Raw genomic sequence first — 19,431 nt, forward strand, 5'->3', positions numbered from 1 at the left:
ACACACACACACACACACACACACACACACACTTCCTGGTCAAGAGGGAGAGAGATACAGGTCTCTGCCCAAGATGATTAAGGAGCCTGGACTATGCACCCTTGGTGGACCAATGAGGAGGAATACAGGTGCAGTTTCCATGAACGGTGAAACATGTTATTTATCTTCTCAGCTCTGACTGGCATTGAGGCAAAAATTGGTACAATTCCTAACCTCAAGTCAGCGCTCCAATCATGCTCCCATGGAAGCTTGAGTCTACTCAATCACTTTTCTTCCCACTCACTCTACAAAGAGCAAGTCCTGCCCAAGGACTGGGATGGTAGATCATGACCTGATCATTTTAAACCCTTGAGCAAACATTTCCCATAGTCTGGCAGAGACACTAAAAGTAGATGCTTATTTAGAATCCCACTTATTTTTTAGTTGCATGATTTTATCAAGAGCCCAGGTCTCCAGTTAGGCTATCCTTGCTGCTAAATTATATAACAAGGTTCAAAATGGCTGTATGAACTGAACTGTGTGCAAAAGTGTCAACGTTACATTTACTGTAGGAACTATAAGGCAGACCTCAAGCAGACATTGTACAGTTTCACCCTAGTATGGTAGTTACATTGCGCTGTGGGATCCAAGCTAGGAATTCCCTGAATCTATGTGCTGAGTAACTTTCTGTTCAATTTCAGATTGTCCTTTCCCAGAAAGGCAAGGGAAAAGTTGAATTTCTAACAATCTATTTGAGTTACAGTAGTCTGAATTATTTCATATGTCAAGTCACTCTGCATACAGAAATTTAGTAGTTATTTTTATCTTGAGTAACTGAAGGGTCAAAATGAAAGCCTAAGCAAGTTTGTGTCTGTATTTAACATGAAGTATAACAGTTCCTTCTGAATATTATTTTTCCAGCATTTTAGTTTCATAACCTTTTGTCCCTCAGTGGGAGAGCATATATTCCCTAGGAGACCACATACACAAAACTTCAATTGCTTTTAAGATTGATTTTCCAAGTCAATATTCTTGCTTGTTACCAAAGAACTGTTAGACAGCTGGAGTGGTCTATGCAAATTGGTTTACAGAGTTGTATCACTTTTTCCTATCCAGGTGATGCAAGTCAACTAGTCAAGCTTTCCAGATCACCAAGGTTGTGTGTTAATCCAAAAGTGATCACTAGTTCACTCCAAAGGCTTCTTCCTCCCCCGCACATTAGAAAGACATGATATAGTGTCTTGGACCTGAAGTGTTCCACATGAGCAAGGAGTATAGTGATTAAGTTGAAACATTCCACCTGAAGAGGGAGTGTCATACTCACTGCATGGATTTACCTTAGACACACGACCAAGTGCAAATACTATGTAAAAGCCACCCTTCCTAAGTAGCCATTCACATTTACACACACATGATAAGATATACCACTCCCTTACTACAGGGATGTGCTAAGGTTGCAATTCATTTGTTATCTTCAATTGTCTGCAGAGCTTTTATTTGAAAAAAAAAAAATCTTCTCTTAAGTGAAGGTTACAGGATGTTTCCTCCCATGCACCCCACACTACTCCTGAGCTAGACTACCACAACTATGGTAGTATGATCAGTAGAACAGCAGCACTCATACTCTGAGCGTTGCAATTGCTTGCAACATGAACAAGAACTTTGTTATGGTACTTGCCTAAAGCACTTCCCAGATAGTGAACATGATTACTTTTGGGAACTTGACCTGTATTTCACCTCTGCCTGAAGAGATGCACCTTTACTTCAGTAGGATTGAAAAGTGAAGATGAACAGGAATATTTTCAGGTTAATTGAAATCTGAGATTAGACAAATGCACTGCTGTTCACATCTACCAAATGTAGATGTCAAGCTTCACTGCATTTAATTCAATTAAAGTCAGACGTGTCTTTCTGAACTGGTCTTAAGGTTACCCATGTCTGGATAGACTATGGCCCTAAACTCAAAAAAGTTTACTTGTTGTTAAATTCTGAGTTACTCTATTTGTAATGGTTAAGTCTTGACAGATGGTAGTCAGTCATCCCAGTGAAGTCGGGGCTTAACCACCACAATATCCAGGCAGATTTACCTTAAATAATCATGGCCAAACTGTACCATCTGCCAGAAGTAGTGCTTCATGTACTAGTGTTTTCGATGCTGGTGCCACAAGATACGAGTGTTATCAGATTGCATTTAGGTTGGTTAACAGCAGACATAAGTAGTAATTTAACTTTGTCAAGCTGGAGCCTAGTTACGTTGGTTTAGAACTGGAATCTTTGAAGTTCAGCTATTACACAACACTTGTCCAAGCTTTAGATGTTCACCATGGCAGCTCAGAGAGTAACTAGTTTGATTCTATTGGCATTTTCCCATAGATCATGATGAGGAACATTCAAGCTGTGATGGTGAATGCATCTAAACAATGAAAGTTCATTGACAGACTAGTATGTTAGGGTCATCCCTAGCCAGCTTTCAGCCTATGCCGTACTTCTGTATGGTCAACATGGAATTCCAGCTACTCTAATTCTACAAGTGATGAATATGAGGGGAAGAAAAGCCAGCTTTGCCTAGGTCTGCCTAACCAATAGTAGTTAGGGACTAACTTTACAGCCTTCAGAACATTCCTATATGTCCCAGTATCAAAAAAACTCATGTAGGCCAGGTAGGACACTTGTTTCCATAAGAATTGTAGTGGAATAGTAAATGTTAGAGATCTTAATATTGCTATATAGCAGTAGAACTTATTGGTAGATGGCAAAGCCAAAGGCACCTTTTCAAATGCTTTAAGGGTAGGTCTTCATTACCGGCCAGATTGCAGGGCAGCGATCGATCCAGTGGGGATTGATTTATCATGTCTAGTCTAGATGCGATAAAATCGATGCCCGAGCACTCTCCTGTTAACTCCTGTACTCCAGCTCAGCGAGGCGCACAGGCAGTCTCAATGGGGGAGCGGCAGCAGTCAACACTGCAGTGAAGACCACAGTAAGTCAATCTAAGTTCATCAACTTCAGCTATGTTATTCACATAGCTGAAGTTGTGTAACTTAGATCGATTTCCCTCCCCCCCAGTGTAGACCTGGGGTAAGTAAAAACTAAAAATTGAAATATGCTAACTGCATGCTATTGTGAGAGTCTAAACCAGGGGTCAGCAACCTTTCAGAAGTGGTGTGCCGAGTCTTCATTTATTCACTCTGATTTAAGGTTTCACGTGCCAGTAATGCATTTTAATGTTTTTAGAAGGCCACTTTCTAGGAGTCTATAATATATAACTAAGCTATTGTTGTATGTAAAGTAAATAAGGTTTTTAAAATGTTTAACAAGCTTCATTTAAAATTAAATTAAAATGCAGAGCCCCCCAGACCAGGCCAGGACCCAGGCAGTGTGAGTGCCACTGAAAAAAAAAAAAATCAGCTCACATACCACCTTTGGCATGTGTGCCATAGATTGCCTACCCCTGGTCTAAACCCAACAACCTCCCTTAAATTTACTAAGCACTGGTGTACTTGTCTAGGCAGAAGACAACTGGTCTACAATTAACAAGAGAGACAGGTGAATTTGAAGACGGGAAGGAGTTACATTTGCTTGGCTCTGTTCTAATAAAATGCTGAGGTAAAGAGGTTATTTAACATGGGCTAGTGTTTGTGGTCCTTGCAGTAGTAGTTTTTTGGAGTTTGCTCCATGTACAGTGAACCATTATGGAAGTTTAAAGGTAACCCAGGAATGAGAAATTTGATGTATGCCCTTTTTGTCTTTGATGTTGGTTTGGTTGACCAAATGATGACAAGGGCTTGGTTTGTTTTTTTTCCCCCCTAAAGATTCTCCTGCTTGGTTTTACATGGGGAATTCAGGTCATCTACATTTTTTTCCTAAAAGACAAAAACTGGAGGAGCAAGGACCATAAACATACCTGCAAGTGAAACCTGAGAGGGAATGTAATTTGTGTTATCTTAAAGGAGGTTCTTGTTTTATTAAAAAAAATTAAACTCATGTTCCTAACATCCCTGGCAATTCAACTAAGTAAAGGGATCTCTGGCAAAGCAGGACTTAATAAAAAGTGTGAAGTTTTAAACAAAAAAAGTGCTTTTGCCTTTCGACCTTTATGAAGCCTGAAGAGGACAGAAAGATACACAAACTATTTTTCTCCTCCACCCTTGCTCTACATCACCTTTAAGCAGGGCCCCATTTAGACTGCAATGGAGGAATTTGCTGCAGAATTGTTTTCTAGCATCTCAGCTTTCATTTTAAAAATTATCTAGCCCTTATTGTTGCAGAAAACCTTGGTAAGCTTGAGCCAAATGTAAACCAATGCACATTCAAAGAGCCTGAAAAACAATGGCCAAGAGATATGGCTTGCTCCAGTCAGTTCACTCAGGGCCTTCTGAACTCCAGGGCTGCAACACCATGGAATTTAACATTCTACCAGTCTCAAGTGAATTCAGTATATTTTGCAGGAAAATTTGTTAACTCGCTATGGTTAGGCATCCATAATTGTTTTCATGTCCCCCCCACAAATGGGAATTGGTTGACTTCCAGTGCCTATTCCCTTCATTGTTCTGTAGACTTAGGTCAACTGAGCCCCATAGTGTAGATCTGTCCTAAATAATGTAGCTGGAGTCGACGTAGCTTGGGTCAACCTTTTGGGGTGTCTACACTGCACTGGGTCAACAGGAGAGTTTCTCTCCCCCGTCAACTTACCTCATGCTTCTCATTCTGATGGAGTACCGGAGTTGACAGGAGAGCGATAGGTGGGTCTTCATTAGACCTGCTAAAATCAACCCCCAGTGGATCAATTAACAGGCGTCTATCCCCCAGTAAGTGGAGACAAGCCCTTAGTAGTGGGGGAGAGTGAGACTGAGTCCAGCTTGCAACCAGTGAACAGGAAGAGCCAGAAGTTCATAAGGCCTAGCAAGCTGAGGAGATGGACTGATGAAGCAGATTACAAGCTTCCCTAGTACATTGTGTGTAGGCAGACTATTCTTAGCTGGACCAACACAACTATCAACCCCATAGAGGTAGGCCTGCTTTCTAGATTTAAAAAAGATTTTTTTAGGCTAATCGGGTACCAAGTGAGCTCACCACATTAAAAGCCTTCATAAGCTGACCCCAGTTTGCTTGGCAATGCCAGCTTGAAACTTCCTCCAACTTCTGCTTTAAGTTCAGAGACAAAGTGGGTGAGAGAATCTTATTGGACCAATTTCTGTTGGTGAGAGACAAGCTTTCAAGGCACACAGAGCTCTTCACAGACCTGAAGAAGAGCTCTGAGAGACTCAAAAGCTTCTCTCACCAACAGAAATTGGTCCAATAAGAGATTTTACTTCACCCACTTTGCCTCTAAACTGCTAAACCTCTTCAAAACATGCAGTCACACAGCTTCTCATACACAACATGTTACTGCCTACATTGAGTCATTAAGATTTAATCTTATGTGGGCTGGGACAAATTTTAATTATCACTACAAGATGACCCAAGAGAAAATCCTATTTTAAAAGGAACAACTATGATGCAAAAATGATTATGCCAGCCTTGGTCTGGTGGTTGATTTTAAAGTTGAATTTGGGGGCAGATTAGGAACCTTTTCTTCACACTTTAGTTCAGCACAACACAAGTTATTAACACAATGTGAAAAGGAGGTGGACATAAAGAGTGAATGGATCTCTGGTCCTGTCTTCACATATAGCACTGCAGTTGTGCTGCTATAGATGAAGATGCTACTACATAAATGAGAGAGCTTCTCCCATCAGCATAGTTAATCCACCCAAGAGGTGGTAGCAATGTTGACGGGAGAATCTCTACACTGTGTGGGGGGGGGGGGGGGGGAAGAAGGGTGTCAGTTATACTGATATAGGTCTGTAGTGTAGACCTGGCCTTAGTTTGCAGTAAGACCCCTGAGAGTCTTCTCTAGTCCCCATTTAAAAACAGGGACCTCCAGGGCAGAGTATCTAGCTATTGACCAGTCACAAGCATCTTCAGTTATTTATGACAGAAGCTGCAATCTTATGATTAAGAGTACCAACTTCATTATTAAAGTGAGAAGTCAGAACTTGTCTTTCTTCAAGAAAGTTTCCAATTCAGTCTACCTTGGAACTTAACATGGATGCCCATGCTAGTGGGTGCTAAGTGCCTATCCAAATTACAAGGGACACACATGAGAAAAGATGGTTGAGGTAATATCTTTTATGGGGACCAGCTTCCGTTGGTGAAAGACAAGCTTTTAAGCTTACTTAGAGCTCTTCAGGTATACACACAGTGCTTTCTAGTAGGGAAAACTTATTTCAGTCCTACTTTCCATGAAGTTAGACCCCTGCTGGTGACTAACATTAAAACTGTAACCTGCAACAAGATACACTTGTTCAATTAATTATTGAACATCCCTAGAAGTAATTTTCCTGGTTTTTAAAAATACCTGTCAAATCTACACTGAAACTTAACCCACTATTGTTATAAGCAACTCTGGAGATTACAGTTATCAAATGAGAAAAAGTTCACTTTGTGCAGATTCAGGGTCATTGCCCGTTTGTCAGCAGGTAAATTCAGAGGCTGAGTCAATATTTGAAGTTATCTTGAAAAATACTAAACTTAATGTGAAGGTAATATCCCAGAGGGAAGGGAGAATTACACTACACTGGAAAACTCAAATCTGTTGCATTTGTTTTGTAGCTTCCAGGGGAAGAATTAGGAAAAGAATGAAGGTTAGCCTAATTTAGTCATTACATAGTCACTTCAGAAACTAAATAGGGGGATGTGAAAAATTACTTCACAGCTTAAATTTTACAGGACATCTTGCCAACTCTGAAAGTATAACCAATGATTATTTCATAAAGTAGTTATAGAAACAAAGCATCACAAAGTTATAATGCTGCTTCATAAAGTTCTGGCAAGAGCAACTGCTGTTCTGCATCCAGTCTGAAGCAGAGTTCAAGTTTTTAAAAACAGAACTGAAGGTTGGAGAGTTCAGCTAAATTGCATGGTGTACCTAAAGCAATTAATTTTAGATTATGGCTTCATCTGAATGCACTATTGTAAGAGTAACAGCCATGGTAAGTGAAAACTATTCAGTAGTAATAAGTATGACAGCCTTTACTGTGATGGACAGTGCAAGCATCTTGAATAGTTTACCACACACACAAAAAAATACCCCTCATTTTCATTAGAACAAATGTATGAAACCTGATGAAAAATGTGCTGACAGCAGTAACTGTTGCATCCTTCCTGAAAAGTATGCTTTCTTATGACAGAATTTGCTGAGCTTTCATCAAGCTTTCCCTGCTCCCCAGGGCATAAAAATGCTGAGAATGCAGTATTTCCTAGCTTCAACACTGAACAACAGGATATAAGCCATTGTTCTTACAGCTGAGAGAAATCCCCCTCACCCCCCAAAAAACTGGTTTATCTACAGGACCAGGAAGCCGAACAGCCCTGGGAACTGAAAGATTTGTAATAATTTGTTTGAGAGAGGTTGTTAAGATTTTAATTTTCCTAAGGGAACAGTGTTACCCTGACTAATTATTGTAAGTGTCATATAGCCAATTCACATTGTAGATTAGACCACAACACTGAAAATACAAGAGACAGGCTTAAGGAAGCCTTGCTGGCACTAGTTTATCTTGTGCTGCTTGAGTTGAGAGGTTCAGCTTTACTCCCTTATGTTACAGAATGTTTAATTATCTGTGGTGGCATTTGCCAGAATGTAGCTTTGGAGCAATTCTTGTTTTAAGAGTTAAGTGCTACACTGTTGTCTGTTACCAGTACAGTTAGAAACAGTTTTGGAAGCATGTCCTCACATTTTTCAAACACACCACTGTGACTCATACACTAAATTTTAGTCATACAGAATGGACAGTCCTGTGTTGCATTTGCTGCTTCTCCACTAGAAACCGCATTTGGGCAAGTCAATTGGAGGGGTGGGGGGGAGAAACACACAACAATCACAGAATTTTAGAAGTCTTAAGAGCACTCTCAGAAAACTTGCTAACAGCTGAAGCTTCCTTGTGCTAGGATATTTATGATCTGCCTCAGCAAATCAGAAAGGACTGTTATCAGACTGCAAAACTAATTTAATTATGTATCAGGACTGAAGTAACTCATCCAAATTCCAAGTTAATATGTTGGTAGGCTGCATTAGCTAAAAAGCTAAATATTTCAAGTGTTATTTCCAAGATTCCAACAGTGTAGAGACCGTTGTGAAGTAACCATTTACATGGCTCAGCTCTATCCTTGTCACTTTCAAGGCTCCCCTAAGTCCCTTCCTTAAGTTCATACAGCTACAGTACAAGCTTGAGATCCCAAATAAGATGGCAAAACAGGAAATTCAAAGTCAAGATCTAGCTCATGCTACTATAGCAATTGTTATTGCTCCACTCCTACAGCACCATCTCTCAGTATGCAAGGCAACAGTGAGAACAGAAGATGGCATTTCAGCTGGAGCTTATCCAGCTTCTTTTAGTACATACAGAGGGTATAGGTCATTTGAAACTCACATGTTCTCAGTGTGCCTAAGTTTAGTCCTCTACCACTATTGCTCAACTTTCCATCTGAAAAACTCCACACTGAACTGTAGGCTTCCTTCCCAGCTGCATTGCTAGACATTCACCTATTTAGAACAAGCACAGTTTTGCTACATTACTTTATTATAAGGCAGTTTACAATATTTTGGAGACTAAGCTATACAAAGGTTTTGGCAACTTTCAAAATGTTGCTTTAATTGACATTAATGGGTAATGCAATACCGTTACGTCAGAAATATGCAAGCACTTAGGCTCTAGTTTTTGGTGCTTAATTCATCTACTTATAAATCCACCTGCTAAAGTAATGAAAGCATTGGGGAGGGAAGAGAGGGAAAGTCATCCCCCATATTCAATAATGGTGTAAAATGCTCTTCCCAAATAAGTCAATATTCATACTTGTCCAATGTTACTTTGAGGTAATCTACAAAGCTTTGAGTGATTCTGAAAACAAATTATTATGGTGCTTAAAAGTGAAGAGCAAGTTCACCACAAGTTCTAATTATGTTTAAATTAAAGAAAAAAAACCCACCCACAACCTTAGTTTCAGCCCCAATTTTCAGTTTTGTAGCAAACAACCTGACAGCAGTAATATACAATACAGTGTCCTCAGTCAGTTGCATTACTTGAAAATAATGCTATATAGTTGGACCAATTCGCTTAAAGACTCAGTAAATAAAGATGAAAAGTAAACTTGTTAACATAGTATCTGTTAACTGCAATTCTCTTCGGGCCAGTAGTTCTGATTTATTATACACACACACCCCCTCCAAGTAATTTGACTGTTATTAATACCAGTATTAAAGATTAAAGTGTTGAGTACTATTATCCCAGCATGTCCTTTACATTACTAACTCAATATCTAGAAGAGGAACATTCATTAAGGAAGGTCTAATTATTTCACTTTCCTTTGTGGACAGCATGTTAGTCAATAACTGAAACCAATCACACTTCCTCTATGAATGGTAACAAGGGCACATGTCATTTAAGAATGCTTTGATGAACATGTAACACTGAATCTATGTCCCCCCCCCCCCACACACACTATTTTCTAATTTCTGCTAAATCAGTTACAAACCTCACTGACTAATTACTTTGAGACCACTACACTTTACTTGTTTTTACTCTGCAAATAAGATTAGGCAGAGTGTTTTGACAGTTAAATTTTAGATTAAATATTGAATGAGGTGCACAGTATATTCTGTAATAAAGTCTTAGAAATATAAAGCCTTGCTCCTACAGCTATTCATCTTGAGACACTGGGAGAGGCAGTCTGTTGGTACATAGTAGAGCCATGCTCATCTACATAGTCACCAACATAAGTCAGAAGTAATACTGCAAGAAGCTTATTTTAAATATTGTGTACAAATAATTTACACTTACATCATAATACAATTTGATCATTGTTTTACTACTGATAAATCTCAGGGTCATTTAAAGCCCAACTCCTATTTAATTGTCTCTGGTTGCTAATCCATTGGCATAGCTAGAAAACAAAGTTATACTTTCAGAACATGCTTCAATGAATTGCCAGACACCGCCAGTGTGCACGTGTTTGACAGTACCGAAGTACCTAGACCAATGACCACAGCATTCTGTTACTTAATTTTGGGGGAGGTCCCCCAGAATTCAGGAGTTGAATGTTGTCAGATAATAAAGTTCTACCAAAAGACAAAGGTGTAAGTCCCTTGCACAGAAGTATTTCTGAAAATTATTTTTTATCTAAAATACTCTAAAGAGCACATGAATTTAGGCTGTACACTTCAAATGCTCTTTAAGCCATTTATTTCAGCTCACAGGTCACAGCACTGTAGTCCTAAAGGAGACTGCAACAAACAAAAACAAACTAACAAAAAAAAAATCACTCCCAGTAATATAAGTAGCCACTGATGTGAACATTTGGTAATTCACAGTGAGCTGTTAATCTGAGTCTCCTCTGGGAGGAAATGACCCCAATACCACAAGCCTTTATAAGATGTATTAAAGCAATGCTGCTAGTACACCTACTGCTGTGGAGTTCACTAGATTACTACTACATATCCAGGCTAGGGAAGGGAGGCATTAATATTAGTCATTCCACATTGGGTGCTAGTACTAGCACCCAGATTTTCAGGAGCACTCAGTATCTTGAGGGCTGAACTCTTGAAAGATCTGGCCCTACAGGTCTATCAAGTTGCTTGTTCAATCCTATTCACAGAAGTTCTAACAGCAAATGCAATTTTTAAAAATCTAATCTAAAAAAGATTTTAATCTAAAAATCAGTAAAACAGCTTGATGGGGAGGAAAGAGGATTTGAATAGTTTCAACAGGGCAGAAATACAGGATGTTCAACTGAAAGCCTTAGGATTTCTACTGACTTTCAGTATTACTCATTGAATCTCTTCAGATATGTATGTCAAAGTATAACCTGTATACACAGTGTGTTAGTTCATTTGTAAAGAACATACTATACATTTACCCCACTACTGTGGGGGGGGGCATTTGATAGCTGTCCATTAGAGCTCCAGGAACAGGGCTAAGAGGAGTCCTGATGCATACTGAACTCAGAATCACATGCATCAGACGAAGTGAGTGTTCACCCATATGTCTGTTAGTCTATAAGGTGCCACAGGACTCTGTCGCTTTTTTACAGATCCAGACTAACACAGCTACCCCTCTGATACTTGAGCTCAGAATGTTTCACTTGGTTGGTTTCTACACTTGAACATTTTCTGCATGCAAGATATAGGCTAGTGAAACTCCTCCTATGCATTAGGAGACCCATGAAATTATCTTAATGCTTGCCATCTGTATATCCAATCTCTCAAGGAAGAACTGTTAAGCCAATCAATTTTTGCATCCATAATGAAGGCTTCAGTTTGAACTATAATATGTACTCCCAGAAAGTCAGTTATAATGCATTAATCACAATTTGATTATAGTGTCCTCCAAGTGGCTTTTGGCTTGTAAAAGATGTACCCCTTTCACAATGGACTGCCTCAGAAGGAATCAATGGCCTTGTCCCATCCACACCACCTAGTCAGATATGCTAGCTGAGGCAGCCATCTTAATTTTCAGAAAATGCTCATTCTCCAAGGAGAATCAGAATCTCAGTGTATGGGGATACTGGCTACTGACTAAATGAGGATTAGGTTTTACCTGAACCTTTATCATACTGATCTTTAGACATGTCTGAAGCTACTTTGCTACTTCTGAATTGGATGGTGGTTGTTCTATCCAGATCCATTGTGCCAGCCACCATGAAGGCAAGCATGCTATACATTTTAAAGCTTTACAAGTGCTTTTTGCTAGTCTATTACCAGAGCCATATTACCAAAGGTTGTTGCCAGGCACATGCTTCCCAACTGTATCCTAACCAGAAAGATTTCTCCCTCCTCCCCTCCCCAAAATATTTTTAGATCAATTGGCTTTTGAACATAACATTTTGGATTCATAAAGTTGATTTTTCAAAAGAATAAAAGTATCTTAGTATGTGAAATATGACACTTTGAGACTGTACCCCACCAAAACTGCTTGAAGGTCATACCTGGTAATGTGTGGAGCAACTTTACTTAATTCAAGAAGTTTTGTTTCTAGAGTTTGCTAACACTAAAAAAAAAATATAATAAATAAAACAAACAAACAGGTTTCAGGAGTTCCCTCTGATGTTTTGGCTCCTATTACAAAGTTTATTGGTTAAGTGTAGAATAAGAAACCCCCAATATAAGCACAATACACGGCAACTCAACTAAGTTTTGGGAAGAATTTTTAGACTGATCAATAACATTTGAAGTTTGGGAATGAGAAAGTTAAACAGCTACAGGAAACCATTTAATAGTATCTCAGAAAGATGATACACAAGAAGCCTTGTGTACCCAGATACTATGGCTAGCTATTCAACTGAATGCACAAGTGCAGTTTGCAAGTATAACTGTAGAAGCTATATATTTAAGGATAGGGATCAATTTTTGGATTGAACAGTTCAGCTCTAGAGTAGCATACTGGCATGAAACCCAGTTAAGAGTTCTTAACATGAGCAGGTAGGTTTCATTTGTCACTAGAGTGTGACTGTGGGTCTTATGCATAGTTTGCATCTTAAGCTATTGTAGAAAATGGATCTATAATATATTATTTAATACAGGCTGATCTACCTGGCACATAAGAGAAGTTATTCCAACTTGTTTTTTTCCACAGGCCTTACTACATATTGAGTTTGAAGCAATCCAGTCATTTACAGTGACATTTTTGCCTTTAATTAGAAAGACAATTCCATTGGTCAAAGAGTATTTTAAAATAATTGTAGTGTAACATTAAGATGCACACTCAATGATTTAAGTGCTAACTTGACTTAGTCCATGAGTCTGCACAGGGCTCAAGTTATTTTTCCATAGACTATAAAAAAGCCATCAGAAAAAGTAGTTCTCAGCTGGTTCACTTGGAATTTGAGTGTACTTTGTCTACTCAGTTTCCCCATTTGTTTTTCTTGCTGTGTAAGAGATCACTTTCAGAGAGTGAAACTGACTGTAAAACCTCAGATTAGAGGGACCTGGGGACAATTCTTAAGCTGATAGGGCTTCAGTTGCCAGTGTTCCTTTGAAAAGGAAACTAGAAATGAAACAAATGTAGTCAGTTCTAGGTTTGACTGAGCCATACTATCTTTTTAAACAACTGAATCTTTCCATATCCCCAACTTGCATGTGCAGACTTAGAAGTTTCCTTCCATTTAAGGAACAGCCAAATTATGAGGAAGACCCCCCCCACACACACAAAAAAACTTCACAAGGCTTCAGAAAGCTAATAATAGTGCCAGGGTGCCAGCTCAGTTATTGCTAAGAGACAAAGACCACCATACAAGGCAAATCTGAGAAATATTTTTCAGAACAGTATAATTTTGTGCAGTCTCCTTCACAAGTTCTTTGGCATGAAGACAAATCACTGCATGACAAAGCTTGGGGTGCAGTCAGCCTTCCATTACAACAGGATTCCCCTAAACCCCTCCCTACATTTGTTACTCCCAAACGTGTTTTGTTTTGAAATTGTTAGATCTTAGTGTTTCAGTACCAGGGCATATGCTAAACTTCAATTCATTAGGCTACATAATGTGCTATGTATAGCACATAATCTCTGAAGAATATTAAGGCTATTCTGCTCTTTAAGAGACCCTTTAACCTAGAGAGGTTACTTTTTAGTACACTCAAGTTACTGCTTATCAGACAGAAATCCACATGTAAAGTTACTTTTATCAGAGACCATTTGACACTACACTAACAGGGAGGAAAAAAAACTGTAGCTTATGCATTTATTGGCCTACGCTGCCACAACTATATACTGCTGTAACTTCCATGGTATTGCTAATTGCATGGTTCTTCCTGGCACAACGTTAGAAGCTAGTTCTCTGCAAGGAAGTGAGATTAATCCACTACTGCAGTAAGTGAGATTACACCTTACACAACCATTATCACCACTATAGAAAGATAACATTGGCATCCATGTCTCACATCTAAATAGACAGTAAAACAAAGTTAATTTGTATTATGTCATCCATTTTGTAAAGCTCCTGCAAAACAAAGTTTAGCAGTTTCACTTGGTTTTAACCCAGAGAAAGACTTGCTCCTAATATGGAAAGAGGAACTAAGGCACAGAGGGATCTTCTCAGTTTACCCCTCCCACGACACTGCACCGCCCAGCAGGTGCTACTGTAGGCCTAGGCCCAGGCCCAGCCTCGCCCACACAACAGGTTGAAGTACACTACTGTACCTCACACAGAGAAAAGGAGACACTAGAACAGAATCACAGTAAGGAGAAAACCAACTGCTCTGTTTCCATGGGATCTTTAAGCACATGCTGGACCTTGGACTTTAATCAGGCATTTATATTTTTAATGGCACTAAAACATGTACCACCTTTAAGAAAATAAAAGGCAATAAGGGCCTGAGAGAAACACCCTAGTTGAGAGAGATCTGGCCACCGGCAGCTGACAGACTGTTTAGAGGAAGGGACAAACTAACGAGGGATAAGGGAAGATTCAGCATCCCTGTGTGCCACTAAAGCCATTCCCCGGGCCAGTGGGGAGTCAAGGCAGCTGTGTAGTAGTCAGGGCCGGCACCCCCGCCACTCACCCGCTCCAGGGAAAGGTGCCCTCTGGAGCACCAGGGTGGCTGGTGCAAAAGGAGGATGGACTGAGGCAGGCTCTGCCATTCAGGGGCTGGGTGAGCGGTGCCCATGGGCAGCGGCAGCCCTCCCACGCTCCTCCCGCTGCAGGTGCGCCCGGAAGCGGAGGGAGAGCTGGAGCCGGCGGGCGGGGGCCACAGCCCTACAGCGCTCCCCTCCCCTGACAGGAGCAGAGCGGAAGGCCAAGCCCTACAGACAGGGCAGCTCCCGGCGCCCGAAGGTAAGATCTGAGCCATGGGGGTGCCCGTAACCCCCACAGGCGGGTTCCTCTCAGCGCCCCCCGCCCCAGACCCCGGCCCCCCTACCTGGAGATGCTCCTGGAAACGGATGGGCAGAATTTGAGCCATGGCGGCAGCGGCGGCTGGTGGGGGCTCCAGCCCGAGACCGGACCGGGGAGTCTCCTCAGGGGTTCCGGGGGTGAAGGGAGGCCGGGGCGCAGCACCGCAATGGCGGAATGGGCCAGGAAGGGAGAGAGAGCCGTTCGATCCGGAAACGGCTCCTGCTGGCGGAGCGATACACGAACTGAAGGAGCAGCCGCCTCCTCACCTGCCGGGACCCCGCATTAACAGCGCCGGCCAGGCGGAAGAATCCAGAGGACGGCGGTGAAGAGGTTCCGGAGTATCCAATGGGAACGGCGGAGGGATCCCCTACCGGAAGGGACTATTTTAGGACTCATCACTCTTCCCTCCCCCGGCCTTTTTTTTTTCTGCCACATCATGCGACTGGGGTGCGGATGCGTCATTTCCGTTCCGCGCTCCAAGGCGGGCGCCGTGGTCACGTGATGGGGGAGCCACTGGGCAAGGTGACTATCCCGCTGGGGTGCCACCGTCACATCTCAGCCCTCAGTGACCGTACCGCCGCCACACACCGCCCTTCCCCCATGAGCGCCTATCTACGGGAAGCGCTGTGGTCTAGGCGTCAGCGCACTGAGCCTGTGAACGAGGGCGCGGGGTTCGAATCCCGGATCTGCTATTAGCCTCTAAATATCAGTGACCTTGGACCATCTCCTATAAGGGGGCCTCGTCGGTCTTTGGCAAAGCCCCAGGTCTGTGGGAGGGTCCTCGAAGCCCATAAGAGCCTTATTAACACCAGCACTTAAGGGGCAGCCTGCTCTCATATAATCACCCCCCTGTATGGTGTGTTTATCTATTTATTTATTCTTCGGTGTAGGAAGGGCATCATATACACCCCTGGACAAAGCATGACGCCACATCAAATTCAATGCTAAAACAGGACATCCTACATGGTGCAAAACCCTGTACTATTGCCAACTATTATTCGAAACTCATGAGTCAGGCCCCAAATCATAAGAGGCTGAATTAATATTTTTTTTAAATAATACACTTGGGATTCTTTTTATTTGCTGATTTTTTATTTTTAAAGCTTGTTATCAGTCAGAGAGTTAGCAATTTACTTCTTTTTTTTAAATGGAAAGAGATTCTCACATAATCACACATCTCCATAAAGAACACCAAATGTCACACAAGTTGGCAATAGTGACGGAAGAGTTACCATACTCGCTAGCCCCGTATCCTGTCTCAAACAGTGACAAGTAGCAGAACTTCAGGGGAGTGTACAATACAGTGCAATTTTTGAGAGACCCACCTGTTTTCCCTTCCTGACTTCTCACAGTCAGAGGTTTAAGGTCACCCCGGGCATGGTGTTCCATACCAGACCATCTTGGCTAGTAGCCATTGGTGAATCTATCTTCCATGAACTTACCTAGTTCTTCTTTGAATCCAGTTATACTTTTGCACATCACAAGGCAACGAGTTCCAGAGGTTAATTGTGCATTATGTGAAAAAGTACTTCCTCTTGTTTGTATTAAACATGCTGCCTATTAATTTCATTGGGTGACCCCCTGCTTTTTGTATTGTGGGAAAGGGTGAACAAAGACTTCCTTGTTCATTTTGTCCACACCATTCATGATTTTATAGACTTTATCATATCCCCCCTGCGTCGTCTTTTTTCTAAGATGAATAGCCCTACTCTTTTTAGTCTCTCCTCATGTAGAAACTGTTCTATACCCTTGATCATCTTTGTTGCCTTTCTCTGTAGTTTTTCCCATATCAGTCCAGAATTCAACCCTTCCCATCCTGACCCTTCAGGCAAAGGTCAATCAGGATTTAAAAGTGAGATTATACATCATGTTCTTCAGGTCAACAAACTGCCTGAGGTTGGCTCCCTTTAAAAAAAATTAGGAAACCATACACATAAAAACAAGCATAAAAGAGCAAATTAATTCCTGGTGTAACTCTAATGCAGCCAGTGGCGATAGCAAAGAGGAACTAGGCCCAGATACTTAGGCGGCCAGACCCTTCAATGTAACCAACTATTGTGATTTTCTCATGAAACTTGCGATATTTAATATTTTTACTAACGTTACAGCTCATGGAGTCATGTAATTACATAAAAATCTCAGGTTTTTCTTTTTCTTTAATTTAAATTTCTGGACCTCATGATTGCAGAAAAAAATCATGAAAATATTAATCCTAGAGGCTCAAATCCAGAAGGCAAATTTAAAAGAAAAACACTTTTTAAAATCTTATTTTAAATCAATCTCCTATTTTTTAAGGAGGGCTGGCTCATAATTTTTGAACATTTGGAGTTGATAATAACGAACCCTGCATTGTTATCAGATTTAGCTAATGAATGAGTGTAAAGCACTTTAAGATCCCTGGGCAATTGCCAGCGCTACACATACACAAAGTGTTAGTATTATTTATTGTTTCTTGAAAGCCTTACCAATATGAATAATTGGACACTGGGTACATTGTACTAACCCAATAGCAGCTTCCCCGTCCAAAAATCAGAGTTAGCCCTAGCCCTTGTGCAGCCCTACACGAAAAGAAACATGTGAGGTACCAACTAGTACCCTTCATAAGAACAGCCATACTGGGTCAGACCAAAGGTCCATCTAGCCCAGTATCCTGTCTTCCAACAGTGGACAATGCCAGGTGCCCAGAGGGAATGAACAGAACAGGTAATCATCAAGTGATCCATCCCCTATCCTCCATTAACTTATATAGTTATTTTTTAAATCCTGTTATAGTCTTGGCCTTCACAACATCATCTGGCAAGGAGTTCCACAGGTTGACTGTGTTGTGTGAAAAAAATACTTTATTTTGTTTTAAACCTGCTGCCTATTCATTTCATTTGGTGACCCCTAGTTCTTGTGTGATGAGGAGGAGTAAATAACACTTCCTTATTTACTTTATTCACACCAGTCATGATTTTATAGACTTCCATCATATCCCCCCAAGCTGAAAAGTCCCAATCTTATTAATCAATCCTCATATGGAAGCCAGTTCATACCCCTAATAATTTTTGTTGCCCTTTTCTGAACCTTTTCCAATTCCAGTATATGTTTTATTAACATGGGGTAACCACATCTGCACGCAGTATTCAAGATGTAGGCATACCATAGGTTTATATAGAGGCAATATGATATTTTCTGTCTTATTATCTATCCCTTTCTTAATGATTCCTAACATTGTTTGCTTTTTTGACGGCCACTGCATACTGAGTGGATGTTTTCAGAGAACTATTCACAATGACTCCAAGATCTCTTTCTTGAGTGGTAATAGCTAATTTAGACCGCATCATTTTATATGTATAGTTAGGATTAGGTTTTCCAATGTGCATTACTTTGTATTTATCAACATTGAATTTCATCTGCCATTTTATTGGCCAGTCATCCAGTTTTGTAAGATCCTTGTGTAGCTCTTCGCAGTCTGCTTGGGACTTAACTATCTTGAATAGTTTTCTAGCATCTGCAAAATTTTTCCACCTCATTGTTTACCCCTTTTTCTAGATCATTTATGAATATGTTGAATAGGACTGGTCCCAGTACAGTCACCTAAGGGACACCACTATTTACCATTTACACATGATAATTCACAACCACTTTTTTCTATCTCCTGCAAACTCCTCAGACTACGGCAACCCCACTTCAACACTTTGTGAGGCCCCCTGACCTCTGGCAACACCCCTCCCCTCCCAAATATGGATGTCAGCATACGGTGGTTGCGGAAGAAATAATTCCTACTGAAAGAGTGAGCTAGACACCACAACAAGGAAAGTTGATTGCTATTAACTGTACTGTACGTTGGTGGCAGGTGAGGGATCTGGGTAAATGCTATGAGCAGAGGTCTACACTATGGGCTAGATTCACAAAGGTACTTATGCATTGGAATACCTACCTCTTAGGGGTCCTGCTGCCTAGTGGAATTCAGTCCTGAGTTAGGCACACAGGCTCTCCTTGTATTGTATGGAAAGAATTAGGCACCTAAGAAAGTCCCAGAAGCCAGCAAGCTGAGCAAGGAGCCGCCTACACTAGCCAGAAGTGAAATGCAGAGGAAAGGGGTGGAGCTTAGGCCAAGATCCTCAAAGCTATGTAGGCACCTAACTCCCATTGATCTAGGTCTTAGGCACCTTACTGAGGGGCTGAAGGAAGGTGCCTCCCTCTGCTTGGGATTCTCAGCCATGAATCCTCTTCTGGAGATAAAAACAAGGAGTCCGGTGGCACCTTAAAGACTAACAGATTTATTTGGGCATAAGCTTTCGTGGGTAAAAAAAGTCACTTCAGATGCATCTGAAGAAGTGATTTTTTTTACCCACGAAAGCTTATGCCCAAATAAATCTGTTAGTCTTTAAGGTGCCACCGGACTCCTTCTTGTTTTTGTGGATACAGACTAACACGGCTACCCCCTGATACTTCTGGAGATAGGGGCTTGAGCCAGGTCATCCCTTTTTCATTAAAAGCTAATAGCTAGGTGGTTAGGACACTCGAATGGGAGGTAGG

At 41.0% G+C, this 19,431-nt stretch overlaps 1 protein-coding gene across 2 annotated transcripts in view; it reads right to left on the reverse strand.

The window, feature by feature from the left end:
* CLTC (clathrin heavy chain) overlaps window positions 1-15,202 on the reverse strand; it is a 54,544-nt gene extending 39,342 nt beyond the window's left edge. Inside the window, exon 1 of one of the 2 annotated variants that reach the window (XM_024211260.2) lies at window positions 14,933-15,202. In XM_024211260.2, the coding sequence (XP_024067028.1) occupies window positions 14,933-14,974 (42 nt within the window). In that variant the 5' untranslated portion in view covers window positions 14,975-15,202. The remainder of the gene's footprint in view (window positions 1-14,932) is intronic. The other variant, XM_024211261.2, reaches the window with a different exon arrangement.
* Between the last annotated feature and the right edge of the window lie 4,229 nt (window positions 15,203-19,431).

This window comes from Terrapene carolina, unplaced genomic scaffold (assembly GCF_002925995.2).
Source record: "Terrapene carolina triunguis isolate 2854851 unplaced genomic scaffold, T_m_triunguis-2.0 Scaffold231, whole genome shotgun sequence".
NCBI lineage: Eukaryota > Metazoa > Chordata > Testudines > Emydidae > Terrapene > Terrapene triunguis.